The 25,160-nt window shown below is 34.1% G+C and overlaps 1 protein-coding gene across 8 annotated transcripts in view; it reads right to left on the bottom strand.

Annotated features, from left to right (window-relative positions):
- Positions 1–25,160, bottom strand: part of LOC130901193 (maternal protein pumilio-like) — a 338,508-nt gene that overhangs the window by 25,277 nt on the left and 288,071 nt on the right. For all 8 annotated transcript variants that reach the window (XM_057812369.1, XM_057812368.1, XM_057812372.1 and 5 more), the window contains one exon: positions 3,235–3,546. In XM_057812369.1, the coding sequence (XP_057668352.1) occupies positions 3,235–3,546 (312 nt within the window). The remainder of the gene's footprint in view (positions 1–3,234; positions 3,547–25,160) is intronic.

Below are 25,160 nucleotides of genomic sequence, written 5' to 3'. Positions count from 1 at the left end.
TGGTCGTTGAATAATACTCAAAAGCAATCTTCAAAGTAGCGAAGGTACAAAACGGTAGTTAGGCTGATTGTACCGCACGGTGTGAGTCGTGGGTTCTAACCCAGAAGAGTGCTGAAAAAATGTGTGGAAAGTACTCCGAAAATATTGAGAATGTGAAAATGAAAAGTCATAGAGCTGAAAGAAATATAAAACGAGTCTGATAATACACAGAGTCATGTGATTGGGGGCACGTGTGTAGAATGAATGCAAACAGAATTGCCAAGAGGGCACAAATGGAGAGAGAGAATCAGAAGAAGAGGCAGGACGAAAAATAAATGGATAAGGGAGGTAACTTCAGATTTGAGACGAATGGAAATAACTGAATGGAAAGAAAGAATAGATGGAGAAGTATAGTAAAAAGATGAGGAAGAAGAAGAAAAAGGAGCTTAAAGAGTTTTAAATATATATTTTGTAAATGTTTTAATTGTAGAAAAAATTGTAGAAAAAATGTGCTAAAATATATATATATATATAGTAATAGTACAGAGTTCTATTTGTTTTTTGGCTCTAGAAAATTGAAAAACTATCCGACTTGAATGAATTTTTGCAAAATCTTTGATTTTACAGGGGAATTATGGAAACAAAGTTTTTATTAACCAATTTATATGAATATAATCTTCATATTCATGAAGTTACAAAAAGTTATCTAGAACTTTTTTTCAGAATTCATCTAATAGATTCATTTAGCATCTTTAATGAATTTCCAGACCAACACCAATTATTCTGCATTACACTAGTTGACAAAATTCTATTTTGTGACATGAAAACTTTTGAATTTACTAGGATTAAATTTTGAATGTACCTAGGGTACGTCAGGTTTTTAAAAAATTATATTTGGACATATTATTTCTTCATATAGAATAAATTCTTATGACTTTCGTGAATATTTGGCTTCTGGAAGGACTTTTTTCAGTCTCAACAATAATTTTCTAGCACTAACAACACCCGAATTTGTCGAAAACAAACCCAGATGAGAGTTCAACATATCTATTTGTAAGGGCATATTACACCCCAAAGCTATTGAGTCTTTCTCTTCTCTTTCGTAAAAAAATTTCGGACAACGTTTAAAAAACATTCCCAGGCAAGTTTTTCCTGATTGTTCAGTTTTTCTCCAAAGGTCTTATACTTCATCAATTGTCGTATTTGTGAACCCAAATATTTCTCTTTCAGATACACGAATCCACTGCCATCTTTAGGTATAGCTTCCACAACAAATCTATCAGACCGAGCTTTATGTGCAAAGGTGGCAAAAGAATCATTTTTAACATTCTTATGTTCTGGTTTATGATATACGTTTGGGCCACACTTTTTCTGTCACTACTGTTCCATTCGCAAATGAAACATCATTCATTCACGATGACGAAAATAAAGAATGTTCTTATCAAGAGAAAATAAATTCTAGTCGTTTAATGTAGAACCCCAAAAGCTCAAACTGTTTTTACACAGAGTCGAATCGTTTAAATCACTTTGTGTTAAAAAGTGCGGTCCTTTTGAAGCTGACGATTCTTAACTTAGGTCACTATCTTCTGATACCTATTTGTGCTGATTTAGAACAAGTTCCGGAATAGAATCCCGACTATCTGATCGATTTGGAGGATATTCGGCACAAGCAGCTCGACATTATATAAGATGGAGTTGTTGGCTAACAACAAGTTTAGATACTGATTAGTGTGTTGTGAATTGGTTGATATTGAGCCCAGGATTTATTTTGATTCGTCACAGGAAAGTTAATTCTCCACACATTTTGGTTATATGTTTACTATATAATAAACGTAAATAAGATGTGAGTTATTTGAATGCAATAAGTATACAGTCGCCTAAATTAAGTTATTTAAACAAAAACACGTATATGAGTTAGGAAATAAATATGCAGCTGTCACCGAAAAACTGGACGTGATTGAAACAAAATTATTATTTATATGAATAACAATCATCACAAAGTTCGTGCGATAAAACGGTGTTTACCAGTGTTTGTTGACCGAATGACTTGTTCCGGCAATATAATGTCAATTTACGAGGGTTGCTACTAAGTTTTGAGATATGACAACACTGATGTGAATATGTCAAATCTGCCATCATAAAATGTGACATTTTTAATAGCGAACGTACTCAGAACTTGTTGTCATACAACATTTTTGATTTGAATTGATTACGGATACTTAAAACATTCAATTTGGTCAAAAAATGGAATTAAATCGTGGGATCATTTTCTATGGCTTTCGACGTAGATGAAATCGACAACAGTGTGACCATCATGTGGCTTTGAGACTTTGGTGATGAGGCACCATCTCGAGACACCGTGTTTCGCTGAAAAAATTCAATCGCCGTGCTTCAAAAGACATTTATCAGATCGTGACAGGTGACGAATCATGGATCTATACATATGAATCCGAAATTAAACAAAATTGACTATATGGGTCTTTTAAGATGAGCCAATTCCAACAAAAGTTGATCGCCCACGAACCCTCTGAAGCAAATGGTCACCTGTTAATTTGGAATAATTGATAAGTCATCTGCCATATAGTCCTTGTTTAGCACCCAATGATTTCTGTTTATTCCCGCAGATTAAAAATAAATCCCGAGATCAACGTTTTTCTGCACCCGAAGAGACGATTGATGCGACAATATTTTGAAAAATAATAAATCCATATCCAAATATAAATATTAGTTTTTATTTGTCTCATCTCAAAACATAAGTATGTAGTAACCAACACTAAGTATTCAAAGCGGATTTTTAGATCTGTTTCAAAACGCATTGTAATGAATTGGCAAAATGGTGCATTATAAAAAAAATATGAATGATAGATAGTTTTTTTTTTTGTATTGTTAGCGTTAAAAGGAATAATCACAAAATATGATGTTGGCGATGATATATTAACTGGACAATAAATCAACTTTTACCTTACTATTAACAGAAATTAGTTCAAGGATCAGGACGAAAACGATACGAAAATGTCAGGAGTGGACGATATATTGAAATCGTGCCAATAAAATCATCCAATCGGTTAACGAGACCGTTCGATATTGCAGATATTGTAGTCAAAATTTGTGCAAAAATGATTTGGCTAGTAAAAATTTGAATATTATCAAAAACGATGATTAATTACCATAAAATAATTACATTACATATTTTTACAATTACTTTATGTACTGCTTATTTGACATAAATATCCGATTTGCTTGTTTGATACTAACCTGTACTTGCGGTTGGGCCTCAGTCGTGCCGTTAGGAGTGAGCGGTCTCCTGGCTCCATTATTGGCACCCTGTTGTATGAGATTTGCAGGCGGAGCTGGATATACCCACGGTCCCACTCCATAGTACTGAGCTGGTACCCCAGCGGTTATCAGATAAGGCTCTTGTTGTGGATTAACGAGGTAGGGGGGTTGTGGGAATGCGGCAGCTGCTTGTTGTTGTTGCGCCAAGTACTGTTGTTGCTGTTGCTGCAACAGCTGTAATTGCGCAGCCGTCGGCGTTGCCGCTTGCGATTGTTGAGATCGGAAGAGTTGCTGAAAACAAAACAACAAAAATCGTAAATTTGATTGAATCACTAATAAAAATCGAATGGGAACAGTATTTGGTTTAGTTCTATTCTAAAAAGTTTGAAACCAGCAACGAGAATTAATGTTTATACGAGGTTTATCTAAAAGATTCGAGTCTACCATCATACCAGCGCGTTAGAGCTTCCAAGCGGACTCTATATTGTTATTTATTGATCGGCGTGGGTTCGTTTACTTCATTTTTTCCTACGTCATATTTTGTTATATAAAACAAAAGATTAGATCAAAAAATTCGCATTAAACTTAGACAAACTAGCTCAGAAACAAGTGAGATGACGGTAAAGGTATTTATAGAGAATTACATGAGTAGAACGAGGAAAAAAGAGTGGTACATCGAGAGAAATAACATCAGAAAATGTAGAGATTGAGTATTTTAGGATTGGGTGAGATCGTTGGTTAAATGTACGCGAGGTAAAAAGTGATTTTGAAATAGCAAAAAGTATAAATTCGAAAATTTTAACCGAAAAATTGGCATTGGCTATCATATTTGTAAAATTTATACCAACGACAGGCAAGAAGAATGTTCGCTTCAGAATCGGATCAGCTTTGAAACGGTTTCTAATGATAAAAATGTACTCGAGAAGAAGGTAATGAATTTCATTTGAAGAACTTGCTCCCAAGAAAGCAACATGCGTTTTTTTCTTATAAATAAGAAATCTATGGTTTGTTGAAAATCAAGATCGAATTCGTATTAGCAAAGTAGAGCTCGTTAAAATAAATCACATCATTATGTAGCTTTAAGCGTCTTTTTGTTTATTGAAACAGTTATTTTCCTACATTCAACTAATAATGAGAACTCGGTATTGTGTTAAAATTGTGTGAAAATTTCAGCGTTCACAAAAAAATTATAAGTTTTTGTTTGGGCGGTACCGAACAGTAGCGATTGTCGAGTTCATTTTCTAGTACACATCAAATTCTTACTACAATTGCTATAAAATTGAAATGGAAGACATATTACAGTGTTTTATTGTTTCCATCTGATTGTAAGTTACTGTCTTCTGCATGGGAATTTATTTGAAATTTTGAAGACGGACAAGAATATGGACAAAAATATTGATTTCTAAAATAATCTCTTACCAAAATATAAACGTTTCTGTATATGATCAATGGAAAATAAGATGTTAAACAGAGGACATTCACCAGAACCCTTTTCTATATCTAGATCGCCCCACGTGAAACAGTGCAGAAAGATTTTTTCTATAAGTTTCTCAAGGACACGCTCAGTTTCAACTGACTCAAATATTGTTGTAGATTTGATCTTAGGAAAGAGGTAGAAGACGCACGGTGCAAGATCCGGAGAATAAGGTGGCTGGGATGGAGGCCTCTTGACGGACAGTGCGGAATGAGGCACCAGGTTTGCACACTTTTCGTATGTTGAAATTTTCATGTAAAATTTCTTCTTTATTAATTTCTATAGATTCAGCAATCGCACGACCCCGACTTGAAGCATTTTCAACATTTTCTCGGTCATCTTGAAAACACTTAAGCCGCTGAAAAATATTTGAACTCGACAAGTTTCAGTCGCAACTTTTCCAAGTTTCCTTTTTCTATAGCAGCACTAGTTTCGTTACTCAATAGCCACACCTCGTATGTTTATACAGTTCGTTCATTTGTTTCATATTCCATTAATAAAATAAGCAACAATTTTGTTTTGTGTGAGCCTACTTTGTTCACGCATTTGGCTTGTGTCATAAAATTCGTCTGCTCTGCTTCTCATGAGCAAAGATAATATGGGAACTTGCCGTATTCCCCTTGTATTTTATACAGAAATCTTAACGTCGTTAAATCCTTTATCAGGCATATGGGTGATTCCGTTCTAACTGTGATATTCAATGTCCTGTATTGTTTTTTTGTACTAGTCATTAATTAATAATCAATTAATAAAAATTTTGTGTTAATTGAATAATTCTTAAGATATTTAAACATTATTTTTATACAATATAACTTGCCACTTAAAGAAAACTTATACTACATCACTTGAATGTCAGTACCGTGTCATGTCCATTCCTAGAATTTACCGATAAATTATTAATTTTTTTTGTCGTAACAAATGATTTAAACTAATTACCTTATAAATTCTAATGTTTATGATCAAACTGAGGAAAATTGATGCACTTGTTGTTTAATATCTTAAGTTACCATGTCAGTACCGTGGATAAATGAGTCAGTACCGTGGAACTCAAAATCCGACATTTGTGTCTTGCTCGTGATACTTTGAAGTTGTAGTAAATTCCTCTTAGAGTTTTATTTTTACAGTAAAATAGATGAATAATATGCATAAAAAAGTTAGAAAAGTTAAATTTTAAAATCTTGAAATTTTGAATACAAAAAATCACAGTTAGAACGGAATCACCCATATTCGAAATATGTACTACATTTTCGAAGTCTAAATCCTCCCGATTCCAATGTTTCCATTCTCTTTTAATGTGATTAAGCGCGTTGAAAGCTGAATGAATTATTGTTTGACTTCTAATAAGTGTTTTCAATCTAAATGAGTAATACTGTATAATATAAGAACAATTTCAAAATATTGTCGATATTTTTTTTGTTAAATCGGCATTACTTTCGATTGATTAACCTTTATAAAATGACGAATCATTAGTAACACCTATTTGCGATGACAAATCAACATACTACATACATATTTAAATAAGTAATTATATCAAATAACCTATAATTTGAATGATATCATCGCGAGTCGTGCACATTTTTTTAAGGAATAGATATTCCTACAATCTACTCATTTATCCAATAACGATTTACAGTTATGTATACGGTTCTTCTTGTCCTACTAACGATTGCTCGTGCTTGACCAATAGAATGTCCGCGAATTTTACAAACAATTTAGGACTCAAAGTCAATGCCCCTTACGAGGAGACGAAGAGGAAGTACCTTTTTACGGTCGTAGTACCGTTAGTCAAGAAATTACTCGAATGCACAGAAGACTACTGTGAACAGAATCGATAATCAGCTGATGCCATCTTCCTAATACACTCAGAATCGAGAATTATCAAATATTTGAATGGAAAAATAATTTGGAACTAATTAAAATTTAACTGACACTTTTTAGTGTAAATATATTTCTATATATCTAAATATAAACTATTGATCCCCAAGCATGACCTAGAGATGGCGGTAGTAGCTTGAAAAATACCACTGTAGTAGAAAGTACACAATCTATACAGCAAAGTTTGAAGACGCCACGTATTTGTTTGGCAATCATCAATAGTGAATTTGTAAGCATTGAAAAAATTGGTCATCGTTTTATGTGATACAATATTTTAATTTGAATGGCCTTAGTCCAACCAATATAAAAGCTGGAATAGATTCTACTCCAGATGAGCCTGCTCCTTCATTATCAACGGTAAAATATTGGATAGCAGAGTTTAAGCGAGGCCTGCGAAGACCGGCATCGCTGTGGTCGACCAAATGAGGTGACGACTCCAGAAATGTTGAAGAAAATCCGCAAAGCGGTACCGGATGATCGTCGACTGAATGTGCGCGAGCTAGCAGACATAGTGGGCATTCAAAAAAGTGTGGTACATTTTGATTGAAAATTTTGATATTAGAAAGATGTGCGCAAGATGGGTGCCGCGTTTACTCACAATGGATCTATCGAGTGTTTGGCAATGTTTCACATAAACGAATTTTTGAGCCGTTTCATAACCGTGGATCAAACGTGGGTCTATCACCTCACACTCGAACCAAAAGGACTATAAAAACAATGGACTGAAAAGGAAGAACCGGCTCCATAGAAGTCAAAGACCGTTCCACCTGCAGTCAAGATCATGGCGTCGGTTTTTTGGGACGCGCGTGGGATAATTTTCATTGACTATCACAAAAACAAAAAACTATTATGAGAACTTATTGAAACGTTTGAGCGAAGAAATCAAGCAAAAACGGCCGCATTTGGCTAAGAGGAAAGTCCTGTTTCATCAAGACAATCCACCAGCTCACAAATCCGTTATTCCAATGGCATAAATTAATGAATTGCAATTTGAATTGCTACCTCATGCACTCTATTGGCCAGATTTAGACCCCTCGGATTATTTTCTCATCCCAGATTTGCAAAAATGAGTCGGTGGTCAAAAATTTTTCAACAAAAGAGTTGTAATCGGCAGTTAATGGCTATTTCGAGAAGCTTGACGATTTTTATTATAAAAAGGGTATCAAACTTATTAGGAAGAGTGCTACGATATATCGATAGGTATTTTGACCCCGCATTTTTTTCAAAGAAAATATACAGGCTATATCTTGGAATAGTGGCCAATACAAACTTTCTTATTTTAATTGCAACCCCCTGTATTCTATTTATTTTTTGAATTCTACACATAATTTATGTACAATGTCCTACACCCATCTTTAACTGTTTCGGAAATATTAAAGAACTTGACATTAAAAAAGGATAGTTATTTATGATGTGATTGTTAATGAAATTAATGTTTTATTTTGTGAGTGAAAAAGTTTGTAATTTGAGCGCTTAGACAAAAAACATAGTAAGACATTTGTCATTTTTGTAACTGCTCTATTTTGATAATAAAATATGCGAATTTGGAATGACATTGAACTTCAAAATGCATTTCAATTTTCAAATAATCCCAACGTTCATAATTCAGTTCACAATATTCAGAAAAAAATTATTTCCAAAAACTGAATGCACTTGAAATTAATTTATTTCTTCATATAACAATCATGTTGTAATAAATGTGGTTGCTCCTATATGCAAATGAAGACATTTAAATTAAAGAGGATACGGAAATTTTTTTATATAACTGTTGTCCTAGTGAACTTGAGAGACGAGGCCGTTACGACGGAATGATTTATATCTATATGTTACTTATAACAGAACTGGTTTTTTCTTACGCGAAAATTGATACAACGGTCAATATTTTAAATAAAATGTTTTATTTTTTTAGATTTAGTGCAATTGGATATTTTGTCTCGTCCAAAAATATCATATTTTTATATACGAGGGCAGTTTTACGAACAGAGGTATGCTAAGACTTAAGATTGTATTGTTGTATATTCTTCAAAGTAAAAGGAAATTGGCAAAACATTTCTTAAAATTAAAGTCAACTATTGAGAAGTTTCGATTCGTTTTCTTAAAGTCTTACTTACTAATCCAAAACTTCGGAAAGTTTCAAACAGCACGTGAAGCTTCAGGAAAACCAAAATTTCGAATGGAAAATTATTTCAAAGAAATATTTCGAAGGAAAGCGAATGTTTTTTTCTTTCCGACAGTAGACACGGTTTGAGTTGATAAAGACTACCCTGAACTGAGTCAAAGCATCCACTTTTAGAAGAAATTCGCTGGAAAAGGCATTCCAGAAAATCTATTCTAATAGAAAGACACGATATTGTAGTACGGAGAAAATATAACCTAAGAACTACAAAAGAAACGAGAAACCAAAGAAGAAATTGTTTTCTTTAGATATAAAATAGATCAATGACAGACATATACCAAATAAATTTTGGCAAGAGACTATTACCAAGCCGAAGACAGGTTTTTCCAATAATTTATCTACTGGTATGAATCCACCAAGAGGAAAAAGGAGCGAACTGATAATGGTACATATCGGTAGTTCAAACCGTTTTGTTGAAGGTGGTTTACTGACTTTTGAATCTACTCGTTCCGTTGACATGAATTCTGATGTTTTTAGAGAATAGTTCGAACAAATAATTGATCTTCTTCCTCAGAACTATATAATAATGTACGTTATCACTCGCGAGTACCAAAAAAATTGCTTACAACCAAGTTGTTACGAAAAGATTGACAGAGTTGGCTAAATTCAAAATTCTATCCCGGTGAGAAAATCTACGAACGCGCAAAAGCTGTGTAGACACATTCGCTGAATAAATAACCGTCACTACCCCCTTGGTTTTATGTACAAAATGAAATTTAACATGGAACCTGGTGAAAAAATATGAAAATGATGAATATCCGTCATCTACTGTACTCGATCCCTCCATTTCAATTTGTTTTTACCTTTAAGCGGGTTACACACATATACATCTCACCCGGTACGACTTGTATGCATCTCGAATACGCGCCACTAGGAACCAACCGGTCGGTGTTTTGGCGCTGCGGTCTTGAGTTGGCTCATACGCAGAATAAAGTCACATGGCCGTACGCAGACAGCACTGACGCTCTCGTTCCCACGCTGTAGAGCGTGCGGAAAGTCACTAGTTTAAATTGTGTGCGTAGTTATATAGAATAAGAAATGCCTTTTCCGGATGACGAAGAAACAAATATTGAATTTGCTTTAGAGGAGACTCCGATAATGTATAAATCAAAAATTCTAGTCGCACCGTGCGAGTTGCATATGTGTGTAACCCGCCTTAATATAGATATGATTCTAATATAGAGCAGTAGGTCTGTTGAAACAATAACTTCGTTCATATCTATCGAGCGCGCGACTTTACTGTGAACACAATTATGAACACTGCGAATATCGAGCCATGAAAAGTTCACGCGCAATTTTCACCGCAATTCGCGCGTGATTGCTGCAGAAAAATTAGCCGAAACTCCGGTTGCTACCAAAACTTGCCGATCTAATGATGTAGAGTTGTTGTTGAAAAATGATTTTTTTTTGTCAGTGAAGTAATTTTTATTATTGAAAAGTCGTTATTGCGTCAAGCCGCCCTCACGGGCGTTGAAATCGTATTGAGTTATGGAAGTGATGAGAGCTTTCAAATTAAACGGAGCCGATTGTGAATAAACATAAAATTGATCGAAAAAATTGTTGCTCAATTATTATTAAACATTTAGGTAACGATATATTTTTAGTAACAATTATTAAAACAAACAAATATCGGAAAATATGAATTTCTAAAAATAATTTTCATAACAACCAATTAACTTTTCTAAAAATTATGTATGCTACATCTAATCGTTTTCTTATAATATGCAAGCAGGTAATTTACAGATTAAAAAAAAACCTCATTAATTTTGACATCAATTATATTGTTTGATCATTAAAATTGGAATAAAACAATAATTATTTCACTAATAATTGAAAAAACAATCAAACCTTTAATGCTAGAAAGCTTACAAAACAAAAATGTTTACCACAAAATATTTCATGAATCTACACATACCCTTTTCAGGATATTTTTTAGCAATTTTTTTTTTAATTTGTACAACCTCCCTATCAAAAAGCAATCGACTAGAAGATCGCGTTTATCACAAAACATTCGCGATTTAGAACCTTCCGGAAAATTCCAATTAACGAATGGAGAATTCTCCCTATGCGATTACTAGGTTCCACTTTCATTTTGTTGAAAATCCTCTACGGCAGATTCTCATAGCGTGACGTACCTCCCATCACCTGATGGGTGGAAGCCTAAAGGGTGGAGATATAGGAACGGCGCTTTCGATAATTTTATAACCGCTCCCAGACACGTGCATACACCTAGACGCCGCCTTTTCGAGAAATGACGTTTTCCAGAGTCGGTTTTTTAATTATTTTGTATTTGAATTTTATAAGGTTGTTTGTTAATAATGATTCCGATTAACAAAGGAGTAGTTGTAAAGGAGAAATCTAGAAAGGTACAGAAGTAAAATAAAAGGTGAAGTTCACACTTTCGTTCAGTTTGACTCATAACTAAATCAATCAATCGTAATATCAATCAAAGCAACAATCACATAAATACAATCGATTAACCAAATTAACTCAACCAAAATGAATAAAATTTATTATAATCTCCTTTGAAGTACTGTTTTTGGTTGGAGGGATTCTATCAAAACGGTTTGGAGATATTTTTCTCAATGTTAGACAATGTTTCAAAACGCTTTATTTTTATTTTCGGAAAGAGGACGGTGCTAAATTTGACGAGGAAGCAAATCTGGAAGATTTCAGAAATCGAAAATATGCTAATCAAAGTTTGTTCATAATTATTTATGATTAGTGGTTATTTTCAGTTGCTGAAATTTTGGCTGATTTGTAATCTTTCATAGAAAACGTGTTCGACAAGTGAGTATCTGTCAGGTTATAAGTTGCTGTCACTTTTGTGAGAGGTTATCCGATTGATGAGTGGCCTTTTCGATTTACCAATATCACAAATTGAATAAACTATGTTAGGCAATTTATTAATTTTCTATTTGCATTATGTTGCAAATATCTATCTTTATATTTTTCATGATATTTCATTGAAAATTGGTTACAGAGTTTTTTTTTTATTATGATTTATGATTACATCTGTCATGGGATTTATGCTACGCGCTAGCACACACAAAAAAATTACTGATGGATCCATTTTTCCCAAGTTACTGTCAACTTTCCAACGCAAGATGAGAAATTTCCTGAAACTCGAGAAAAGCCACAATAACGTATGATCCTGTGAACTGTCATATTTCATCGTAGGTGAAATAGGTTCTTGACATCGAAAATATATTTCCGGCAAGAGGTAACCCGTCAAATTTCATCTTTCGTATTAAAAAGTGCAATATAAAAAATGCATTGCAATATTTTTACAGTTATGGGTAAAATATACCTCATGAACATTCATTCAACCATTTCAGTATCAATTACAGGGTGGTTCAACTATAACGTATGACGTTAATTGTAAATAAAGTTTTCAGATAGTGTAACCAAATAGCGACGATCTTTGGCGTTGTCTTCAGTTTGGGGCTCCAGCCCGAACGAGAGATTGTTATACCACTCTGATGAGACGTATTAAGTAGAAACTAGTCAGTGGTTACAAACCACTCCTTGTAAATACGCTAATATCGACAAAAAGGTCGATTAACATCACGCTCTTCAGAGGAGATGAAATTCAGCATTCGTCGAGGCATCAGCCAGGCAAGTAGTTGTTTTCTCCTTTAAAGAATATATATTAGAAATATAAAATTTCGAACTTATTCCATAGTATGAATAGTAGAAATCATTAATTTTGTTGTGTCTAAACAGCAACTAATAGGAAAAATAGGAAATTCTTGATGCTTAAATATTTAAAATAAAATTTATAAAATGTAACTACTAAATACGATAATTATGAAACGGGAATAGAAACATAATTTTATACAAATGATTAATGGAGTTCATTTTACGAGCCAACTCCATTTTTACGAAAGGGCGCAATAAAAATTTTATGAGATAAAATATAGGGTGCTTTAACATTTATAATACCGATCGATATCGTACTAGAATAACCTGAGTGATATCATACTCGTTCATTTGCGTGCATGAGACGCTCTAATATATTTAAATACTCAACATAATCAGATTTGATTTGCAAACTTTTTAACGTCGTCAATAAGAGGACACAAAATGAAAAATGTGATACATCATTCAGTCTAAAGAATATACGAATATAATATAACAAAAATTAAAGCAAACCGGGATTTATCTAATGGGTTTAGTGGTACGAAAGGTCTAACAAAAAACAAGCCAAAGTTACTTAAAATGTAGTTGGAGCGGGCATTGAGGATGTGGACGCTTGATTTGAGATACATGACTCGAAAACTCACAGCAATTAAGAGGGAAATATATAGAGAAGAAAAACTATATCTATGGTGAATTGGGACAAGATCAAAAACCAAAAAACAATGCTAACCGAAATGGACTTATGAAGAACGGAGAATGAGATCGATGACAAAACCAAACAACAGACTAACTACCTAAACAGGTCCTAGGACGGATACCACAAAGGAAAAAGTGACGACCACGAAGAAGAAATGATAGAAATATTTTAAAAAGAACAACTCCTACAAACGAATACACTTAAAATTATTGTCGCGTCCACCAAATTCTCCAGATCTGATTAATGGCCCTTTTGCGATTTGAAAAAAATGAAGAAGGTTAATAAAAAATGAAAATTAACTTTCTTTTTTGAAACCAAACTGAGGTTTAGCCTTTCTGTTGAATCTTAATAATAATGTTGACGTTTATCAAAATATTTTCATTAGTTACTACACTACACTTACTAGTTATCCTACAATTTACAATATACCGTGAGTTGTTACATAGTTGTAATGAAGTTAATTCAACCTTGCTCAATATACTATTCTTAACTCCTTTGAATCGGGGAGTATCTGAAACATCCTTTGATAAATTTCAATAGCGACGCCGAAACTAACTTGGAACGGTACGAAGGGACCGGCGCTAGGCATAGAAACGAGATAAAAGGGGATGTTCTAACATTAATTTCACGTGAATAATTTGCGCACTTTATTTTGCGATCCCTTATATTCTAACTTTCTCAACAGACTGGCAACGTATTGTGCAAGTATGTGTTTAAAGGTCCTTAATGTGTTTTAATCCGCTCTGAGGGATTCTTGTCTAAACGGAACGGTAAATTAACCGAAAGTTTTCCGAATATAATTGGCGAAATGTTCCATCTCGAAATGTCGTATGTCTTAATCAGCCGAAAACTAATATCCGGATTTGGTTCTATATTAATTGCCCCCAAAGACTAATTAAGAATCTCGTGCACAACACAATTATATATAAATTAACAGATCATTAAAAAATTGTGTTGCTGATGGACTTGCTTCCAAGCCATTCTCTTTCAAACACACACACACACACATAATAGCTCAACAGGCTTTATAAACCTAAGGCTTGTAGTTGTTCTACTTCTTTCCTCCATGAATTTCCTCCATCATTCTTTCTAAATCTTCTATCCATTTCTTCCATGGACTGCTTCTTTTCCTTTTCGCTCCTTCTTCCCTTAATAAGAATATTTTAGTCTGATTATATGCCCCATCCAACGGAGGCTTTTTGCTTTGACCACATATCCCATCCCAGCGTGATCATGCAATCCTCTTTGATCTTGCATTTTTCTGGAAATCCTCCTTAGTGTAGTTTATTTTTGTATTGTCTTGTAAATGCGTAACTTGGCGGTTCTTAATAGTCCTCCTAGGGCTCCAAACGTTTTGTTCCCTGAAGCCAGTCTTCGCATGTTACTGTCATTTCCAGGTATTCGAATTCCTGGACCTTATCAAATCTATACTCCCAGTTTTGCTCTGTAGTCACTTTCAATTGGTTGAAGTTACTCAGTTCCTTTCCCATCTCCGTATATTTGGTTTTTTGTTTATTTATACGGAGTCCCTATTCTTGTTCTTTATTTTCAAAAAGTAGGAACTTTCAAGCAAAAATATATGCAATTGGAAAATGTGTCCAGTTGAACTTGGAAAAGTATCATCGCCTACAGGAGATTATCACCTTGTCCGATGAAAAAGCAGATATTAGAGCTCAGATCTCCAGTGTTATGAAATCCGAACTGGTTTGGTAATGGCTGGACTTAGGAGGATATAAGAAGCACGAACTTACAAAAAAAATAGAGGAAGACCGAGGAGGAGGAGGAGGAGGAGGAGCTGGACAGAATAATGGAAATTGCTGTGGAAAAAGGAGCCCACGTAATGACTCAACTCTAGCATGCCTCACACCTGAAAAGGTAGAAAGGCTTCAGGATTAAGACTAACTCTAACTGCGAACAATTTTTTATATTTCTTAAGCTAATGTTTAATCAAAGTCGAAAGAATTCTTTTGATCTTTAACAATTTAATAGCTCTAACGGATAATAAAACAGTTATTAACCACATATGAAATTTCATATTTTTAATTGTAGATCAAATACATCAATTAGTATCGTGAAAACTATTCCAATATTTAAATTAGCAGTTTGATTGTGAAGCACTAAAATCAAACTGACATAAACTATATTTTTTTTATTTTATAACCGCATAGAAATCCAGTGAATAACCCGGTTAAAGTTCGATAACATCGCATAAACAATGGTAAAACAATTTGTATGTTAGAAATGCTTAATTAGGTACTGCCGAGAATCTGGTAGAACTTATATGGTAAACTGTTTTCTCAAGAAAACTTATAACAATAATTTATTCAATAACATTGAATAACTTATTGAGAAAAAGTGAAATGTTAGTTTCAGAGACCGTCCTTTTGGCGTACTTTCACAAAAAATCCATCAAGTTTATGGCGTGAAGTCTTCTGTCTACGTGAACCTTCTTTCGACCGTTGATTTCGCTCAAATAGTATCTTGTAGATGCTATAATGTCCAAAGATATCTCGATCTCACAGTTGATTTTCAATTAACTGCAAATAACTCTAATCGAATGTTGTGGTTAAGGTTGGGTCCGACAACGTAAAGTTTATACCGGAAAAGCCGTCGACAAGCAGAAACAATCTGCCAAAGCCAAAAATATAAATAGCACATTTCTTTTTATCGCTTAGTTTAGTTTATTCCATAGACAAATAGCTTTAGGTTTCGATCGACAGCATTGTGATTATCGACAGTTTATTGTTAGTCTTTGTTTATCACCCTGGGGTCCAAAGTCTTTCTTTGATCAAACAAATTTTAGGGACATTTCGTTCTTATGTAAATTCAATTGTCCCGCCTAGAGAGTCTGCTTAACCCCAGTGTGTGTTTATTGTTAAGTTTTTGTTTATATTTATCAACGTAATGGCGCACAATTTACCTAAATGATGATGATAGTGATTCCGGCCCCGACTTGAATATGATGATAACCTGAATGGCAGTGAACGTGAAGTGAGAGAAGAAAATAAAGACAATTGAGGAGACGGTAGCAATATAACCAAAAGCAAATCCAAATCTCGAAAGGCATTTGTCAAGTACTCCTCAATGTTTGCAAACCTCCACGTCAGAATAGAATTCATGGAATGTTATGTGTGGACAGTGCTGCTGTACGGAGTGGAAACTTGGATCTGGAAAGCTCAAATGATCAAAAAACTTGAGGCATTTGAGATGTGGCTCTATAGACTCATCCTGCACTGACAGAATCACCAACGTCGAAGTACTAAGATGCATCGGTCGGAAAAGAAAGCTGTTGACAGTTATTAAGATAAAAAAAAACATCTTACAAAGAAAGGCATCGGCAGAAAGAATAAGTCCTGGGTCGGTAACATAAGAGAATGGATAAATCCGAGCGTCGGAAAATTGTTGCGAGGAACAGAGACGCATTTAAAAACGTGGTCGCCAACTTTCAATGAGAAGACGGCATGAGAAGAAGAAGAATTATGAATCTTTTCCAAATAAATTATATGTAAGTACGAGTAAGTATTATACTGGCCAAAAATTATTTCAGCCGGTTTAGATATACCTAAACAAGCTGTAGAATAATTGATTTCAAACATTTTTAAAAACTTATGATAACAAAAAAGAAAATGATAATGGGGGCCACGAGATCCCAGGGTTGTATTTCCGCATATTTTAGTTAGTGTTATAAATAAAGATTAATAATTTTTGATTCTAAACCATCAGCTGATCTAAGGAGATAGTGGCGATGCATTAGTGTAAGTGTATTGGCAACGGTATAATTATTCGAAATAAATGTTACTAAAATAACAAATAATAATATAAATAAAAAACTAATCACCAAAATATATGTAAACTACTTCCCAATCAAAAAGTTATGCATGATCATAAAATCATTGACAAACAAATGATGCTTGCGTCACGCAAAGTTTTTTTTTCTTCTAAAATATCCAAAAACTTTTTATTGCGTCGAAAATTGGCATACAAGTAAAAAATATTTTATTTACGTTCTCTTTAAATGGAATTAGTGGTTTTTTTCGTATGAAAACTTCGTTGAGCGACCTTCGTCTGCTTTTAAAAGACACAGTCGACTGCCATCATTGTCACGCATCACATTTTTTTATATCACGTTTCCATTTCCAGAATGGAAACGGTCTTGATATTATCTGTGAAATTAGAAGATCATTTCAAACTCATATTATTTTGGAATGTTTCACGTCTCGAATGTTTGGTAAACGAAAAATTCTCAATGTTTCTCAATAATTACAAAAAGACTATAAATTTTGATACGTATAGGTTTTTAACACGGCCGAGATTATAGTGATATTTACATTTTTGAAAATATTTCGCTATCCTGCTAATATAGAAGTAAATTGTTTCAAAATACTTATGTAGTTTGCATGTTTTGTTTTGGAAATCCTTAAGAAATGCCGGATATTGAATTTGAATGACATTTAATAATGTATACCTTAATAGAAATCTCATAACAGTTAATAACCGAACATCTAAGGTAAAATTAAACAAACAAACAAAAAACAATTAAGGCGATTATAGTAAATGCTTGAAATAGTATCCGTTGTCCAAAAAAGAAACGCTGTAGAGCTGGAAGTTGCAAAACAGTCAGAGGAAGACTTAAGGCCGCTAAGCTTGAGCCAAAAAGGTTAGCTACCGTCCCCAAATTAACCTCAGGACAGCCTACGATTTGCCAAAGAACAAGTTAATTGGTCTGAAGAACAATTGAGCTACGTTCTCTTCTCAAATGAAAGCAGGACGAGTCTACAGAAGACCCGAAGAACAATTCGCGCAGTGGCTTGGGGAGGAGGTTCCTGGATGGTTGAGTGGGCATTGTAATGGAAGCAAATACCGAATTGGTTTTTATTGAAAAAAACGGTAGAACGGGAAACTTTGGGGGATCACAAAGTTCCCTACGCTAATTTAAACATCGATAACTTGTCCTAACGCAAGTTAATATCCGTCCAATATGGATTGGCCAGCGCGTGGCCCGGAGTTAAATCCTATCGAGCATTCATGGAATGAACCCAAAAGAAAAGTAGATAGATTAATTTCAAATAAATTATTGTTTCGTCGAATTTAAGCTGGTACTTGTTAGTTACAACCCTTAATCATTGTTTTAGATGTATTTCTTTATCAAAAAAATAACTCAATAATAATACAGATCACTTCATTATAACGCTAAGACTAAGGGCTTTGAGATGCTAAAATCATGAAAAGAAAGAAAGCTGCAGATTTTTTGCTAAAGATTTTTGAACGCGGACGTGCGATTTGAGTTAATTTTTTGGCTCACGACTGTATTATACCTTCAATAATGTACACAAACTAAGAAGATAACAAAAGCAGTCCTTGTTGAAAGATATTTTCCTCATTTTTTTATCATTGTAACAGCTGATCTATATTTTTCTCAGAAAATGTGTGTCCGAGTGATTAATGAAATTGTTTATTGATTCTTCGGTGGCATTACTGGCCTGACTTTCCATTTTAAATATTAGGAAAGCGTTTATGGTAACACAATTTTGTAAATGTTAAATACACATCAGTCTTTAAATAAATTAATCGCGTGAGGAAACTACTATATACACCAGAACTTCATAAATATTATTTATTATCCGAATATCAACAGAGATGCCTTGGACGGATAAAAAATATTTTTTTTTCAATTCATTTTGATGAAATGAGGCTATCCATTCAAAATTAACATAATATTCACTTTATTTTAGGAAAGAAAAATAAGTTACGTCACACCGATGGTGCTTTTTTTTTTCTCCGAAAGGAAAATAAATCATTTGTTCGTGACATATTTTTCTGAAAGCATCTGCAGAGAACTTTAGTTAAATGGGAAAATACTGTATACAACAATTTTATTTTTGTAATTTTCAATGTCTTTCGAGAATGAATATGTATTGGATAGTCACGGATCAATATCTTTTTCGTATAAATCATTGTATTACATTTAAATTTTGACCATTTCTTTGTCCGATAAATCTATATATCAGGATATCAAGAGTATTACCTGGAGTTTAGTACCTAATCCACTTTGTAAAGTTGGAAAATACATAAATGAAAACCTAGAATTTTGTGATTCCTTTGAATTGCATTTCAACCGTAGGAATTACTAAATAATATACAATAAAGAAATGAATTTTTTGGAAAATTAAAATAATGAGGTTAAGTTTCATTTAATAATTGAAATACCGAGCTGCATAATCTTCCGTCACGAGTTGTCTAATCTTCATAACAACCACGATCACGAGTTGTAAGTGTAGAAATCACGAGATGGCGCACGTCTTATCACATGATGTTTGGAGCTCACGGCTTGAACACGGACTCAAAGTATCAAATTCCGTTTGCGAAATATTTATTTTTCTGATAAATATATACATTTATACACTGAAATGTGGCCTAACGTCTTTGTACGACTTACTGATTTTATTTTAGTTAAAGCAATTTTTGTGGATCTGTTTTTTCTGGTGATAAAACGACCAAGAGCGCTTGTAGACGTCCGTTTTTTTCACAGGACAACGGTCCGTCAATAAACGGCTATCCTTGTATTCATATATTTTTTTATCGGATGGATGTTAGCTGGGGCAACCGTTTTACATGCGCTAGTTAATAGTTTTGAACTGGTAGTCAAAGATTACGCACACAGAAGAAACAAAAAGAAATAGAAAAACGTAAAAGGTCATTGTGGGTGCATCCGATATTATTGGAAAGGGAAGAATATGGTGCATTTCATACTCTTTTTATGCAGTTGGAACAAGATGAAACTAAATTTTACAATTACTTTCCGATGAAGAAAGAAACCTTTCAACTTTTATTAACAGCGCCAAAACTAGACTAACTATTTTTGAGGCACTCTTGGGTTTTGTTCCATAGTACAAGCCTATTTTTAACTAACCTTATTAACAATTCCATGTCACCATTAGCCATTTTTAAAAGAACGCACGTAGATGGCACTCCATTTGCAGAAAACAGGCGGTGCTGCATCCGGCGTATATCGTTCGCCGGATCGATGTCCGGTGCATGTACACACAACCATTATAAAACATAACCACCGCGAATCCATCAAAAAAACACGGTCCCTTGTCCGGGGAAAAAAACGGACGTCTACAAGCGCTCCAAGTCTTTAGCTTCGTATGTAGGATAACCACTATAGGTGTTGGTTATTACCTACCGTACCGATCGTTATCTCATATTTTGATTATGAAATCTCGTGATCTGTCGAATCTGTTTCAAAGTATGCAAAACTGTGTTTCTTTGGTGTTGCTAAAGTAGTTGGCCTTGATTTGCGAAATACAGAGCAATGGGTTTATCGCTACAATTAACAAACATAATCTTGATGAGTAGTCAAAGTGAGAATATGCTATATAACAACTGCAAATAGTTTTTTAAACATTTAAATGAAGTCACATATTGTACAAGTAATTATATACGTATTAATCGAGGAATTACATTTACGAGGAACGTCTAAAGATTACAATTTTAACATAGTTAATACATTTTTTTTGTCGTTGTGGCAGGAAGCTCCAGAGTTTCGAAATTTCTACCTTATAATATCTGTCACTGTGAGGATGCTAGATCCTAGCTTCCAAAAAACATTCTAGGGCTACCACAGTCACCCTATAAAAAAACGTCGATAATAGAACGCACCTTGAATCGATTGACAAACAATTGTGACGAGGGTTCCAGTGAAAACTGTTCCAAAGCCTGGAAAAATCGCTGTAGTAATGTATTAACGCGGAAGGGAGCATCACTCAATTGTCAGATCTGGTATAACTTATAAAATGTTCGAAAATATCGCATGTCTTTTAATGAATTTAGTCAATATTGACGATAACTTAAAAAAAAAGCGAGTGGATGACGTCAAGGAAATATTCTCGACTAAACAAATAATTGAAAAACGCTGGAATGATAATAAAGAGCAAAAAATGCTTCTTAAACGTTAATTCACAGATACAAGAACAATGAAAATATTGATTTAACTTAATGAGAACAAACGTAACATTTTTAAAAAAAGGAACGAAGTGCAAAGTACTAAGCTGTTTATTACAATACTGGTCAAAAGTTTTTTCCCATAATCCATTTTTCAAATATCAAAATAAAATACTTCAACACATTTCTCATTCATATTGTTACGTCCTCCCATTATCCTCTTTACTATTAAGTAATAAACAAAAAAAATTAAAATAGAAACAGAAGAAAACAGAAACCAACAAAAAAAAAATACGAAATATCTCCCTAAACCTGGAAAGAAACCGGAGCTTTCTTTTCTTCTTTATCAAACTACGATTGAGCGTTTGTTTTTTTTTTCTTTTTTCATCCTGAAGCAATCAGCACAATCCCAACCTTGTAGAGGAGCAACTCCTATATCAGGGCCAATTCCAACGAACCTCTCTATAGAAAATTTCATATTGTCAAGTTGAAGCCAAAACGGTATCTTACAAACCATAAATAATAGTGTCCATTATTTGTTTACTTGCCCATGTTTATTTTTGTCGATTCTTTAATTGTGAATTAATTCTTCGGTGTTTATGATTGTAATTTAGTCCCAGTGAGACGCAAGAACGTACTGTTACATCTTTTTGTTCACGCAAGTTCAGACTTTAAAAACGGATAAAACCAAGGAACTATCGCAAGTCTTCATAATCTAGGAAAAATTAACTGTACACAACCACATAAGATTGTATTATATTGATCTATAAAAGTGATCGACGACTCACAGATCCAGTGATAGCAACTCAGATCAATGAATCTAGAAATTTGTGCTTGAGTACTTTTATAGTGAAAAGAAGATTGAGAAAAGCTTGCCTTTTCGGAAGGGTGGCAGTAAAGAAACTTCTTTTTAGGAGTCAAAATAAAATTAAGAGGTTACTGTAGGCTAAAGAACACAAAAATTGGACGCATGAAGAGTGGGAGAGACTTAATGGAGCGATGAGTCAAAGTTTGGTCTAAGAGAAAAATGTTAGTTCTATGAGGAGTCCTGACTATAAAACACGTCAGAGGCTAAGTGATAATTTGGGGAAGAGACCTGGTGAAAATTGAAGGGATTTTGTAGAAATAAGTCTATTAAAAATATTAAAGGAACATATAGTTGGACAGGGAAGTCAGAAAACAGTCTCCCACTTCCACTTGACTTCTTAGTATTTCCTGAAAAACGAATGGAACCAAATAGACGCCGATTATCTGTTGAAATTGTACACCGAAATAGTAAAAACAAAAGGAGGTTACATCAATGTAGTTTTATTATTATCAAAATCGATCGTATCGCTTTCATTTGTTGGGTATCGCGCAAACCATAGGGTGGGCAGAAGGTTTTTACCAGTAGTGTATGTAGCGAAGATGAAGTAGTGGCTGTTGTCGAAGTTTCCGGGAATATTTTCGATGAGAGCCGTTATTAAACAAAATGCTCATACAAAAAAAAGGAACATCGAATATTGTATTGACTTTTTTATTTATTTATTTTGAGGGTTATAACTGAAAGAGCCCTTAACATTTGTATTCTATTAGTTCTGCATAGAAAACCGCCTTGATTCCCATACCACCTTTTCTTCTCATATTTATTTGTTTGAAAATATGGCAACAATGACATTATCGCACCTTTCATTCCCGTTGATAAACAATAGAACAAAACACGGTTATGACATGTAGCTGTAATATATTTCCCCAGTACACGAAAAGCGTTATTTACATTGGTAAATAACGCGTTGGAGAAACTACAAAACAAAGGTAATGTTTGAACATTTGAAATGCTGAAGCTACAGTTATTTAGAGTCTAGTGATTTATTTCATTTTCTTCGGACGATAAGTGACTTCAATAATTTGAATAACGAAAACTGAATCTATAAAGTCTAAATAAGAAACCATCGTCAAGTCATCTCATGGGTAATGAGCCTCTAGAAATCTGTTTACGTTTTTCTTTTAGTACCTCAACAAACAAAACTCTATTCATCGATAAATTGGTTAATTGTAACTAAAAGGTTGGGGCGCGAGGTACGCACGTGGATCGAGCGTACAGGCACATTTAGAAAACATTTTGTGCATCTAGCGCACACTACCTGTGTCGGATCCGAAAGATCGATCGACGAGCGCACTAAAAAATTTGCCGAAGTGAGTCCTAGAGCAAACATAAGAACTTTTGAATAATTATTATCATTAAGACAAAACGAAAAACCATCAGCAGCATCTAAGATTTTCCAAAATGAGCAAATGTACGATTTGTATTTTAAATTTTCTACAAAAAAGCCTTTTAATTTAATTATGGTTAGGTTAAGTTAGGAAACTACGACTATAATCGCATTGATGAGAAAGTATTTTTGTTACTCTGTTGTTAACTCTTTTTTAATTATTCTTCTTTTATTTGCAGCAATAAACATTTCAAGCTAACTACAGGGGTTCAAGACACAGTCTTTATATCTGCAAATGTGCGCTCGATGCATCCTCTTATATGATCCGTGCGCTAGAACAACCACCGTGCGCTCGATGCACGCATTCAATCAAAAGTACGGTAAAACTTTCATATTCATTCAAAATTGATAAAATACGAAAAATCGTCAAACTTTTCTTTCCATTTCGATTTATTCGTCGACCTATTACCGACAATTCCCTATCGGCTATCTACCGAACGAAACTCAATTTTCACAAAGTTTATTACGCTTTTCCCTCACACTATCGTCCGAAGGAGAAAAACGAAGTATTCCATTTGTAAGAGTGGAATCAAATGTTATTTATGGCTCCAAATTACTTTTCTAAAACAGGGTCTAAATGTTTCCAAGAGATTTTACTCAGTAAAACTGATGGGCGATATTCAAATGGCAATTGTGTTTCTGAATCATTTTTTTTGCATTCCTCATATAATTGAAACTTTTGAAAAAAATCTAAATTATTGGGTATTGAAATTTTGAAATTTATAGTGTTTTTGAGTAGCTTCGAAATTATAAATGCTCTCACAGTCCAAGAAAATGTTATAATCGGTAATCCCCCTTTTTGTGTTTGTTTACAATAGTGCTAATTAGGGGTAACTAACCCTTATATTATCGTCAATAGATACACGTCTACGTTAATAAAAAAAGAATTCTACCTGAAAATGGACACAATAATTGATAAAGTCTCTCAAGCGGTCACTCTATTGCGACAAGGCCAGAGTCAGCGCGAAGTGGCCAGTGCGCTGAACATTAGTCAGTTTACATATTTCCATATTTTACCGTTGCTATAAAAAGACAAAAAACTTCCATTAAAGACGCAACTTTGGAAGAAAAGGGTTCACATCCGAGCGAAATGACCGATTCATTGTAAGCACATCGCTGAAAAATGGGGCCTTCATTGGTATTCAGTGTCTGGACAGTCATAAGAAGTCCACCGAGCTACGATTTGAGAACGCGTTAATTCGACCTGCGACGAATAAGCAGAGTGTGCCTGCATGATAGCGATAGAAGAGGACGAGTCCACAGAAGACCTGGAGAAAGACTTGCGTAGTGTTGCACCTCCGGACGAGATTCCTGGATAGTTTGGGCGGGCATTTTAATGGAAGCGAAAACATTGTTGGTTTTTATTGAACCTAGAGGATTAACAGCGAACCGATAAACAGAAGAGTTTTAGGGAATAACGTCGTTCTCTACGGTGAAAACTTCATTCTAATGCAGGACAATGCTCGTTCACATACTGCACGTTCTGTAGAGCAGTATTTACAGTTTGTACTCTTAGGAGTACTCTCTTTATTAGTACACCCTGTAATGAGACTTTATGCAAAGAGAATGAACAAACCAGAAAACTAAATGTTTCCGAAGTTTATCCTAACTATTTTTGATTGCCATCTCACATTTTGATACTTATTGTTTTCTTTGTTTTTATACAGACTTTTTAATCTGTATTGTAGCTTGTTAATCGATTTCTTTTGCTAGCTAAGTTAACTAGTTAAGTTAACTAATTTTCATATTTAAACAAAATTAATATAAAATCTGTATAAGCACATCTAGGATGTCAAGGCTTCTGCGGTATTTTCAAGTTCATCGACCTCGATGCATTGGCATGGA

This window comes from Diorhabda carinulata, chromosome X (genome assembly GCF_026250575.1).
Source record: "Diorhabda carinulata isolate Delta chromosome X, icDioCari1.1, whole genome shotgun sequence".
Classification (NCBI taxonomy): Eukaryota; Metazoa; Arthropoda; class Insecta; order Coleoptera; family Chrysomelidae; genus Diorhabda; species Diorhabda carinulata.
Note: the sequence above shows the minus strand (reverse complement) of the source record. Positions and strands in the feature narration are given on the sequence as shown.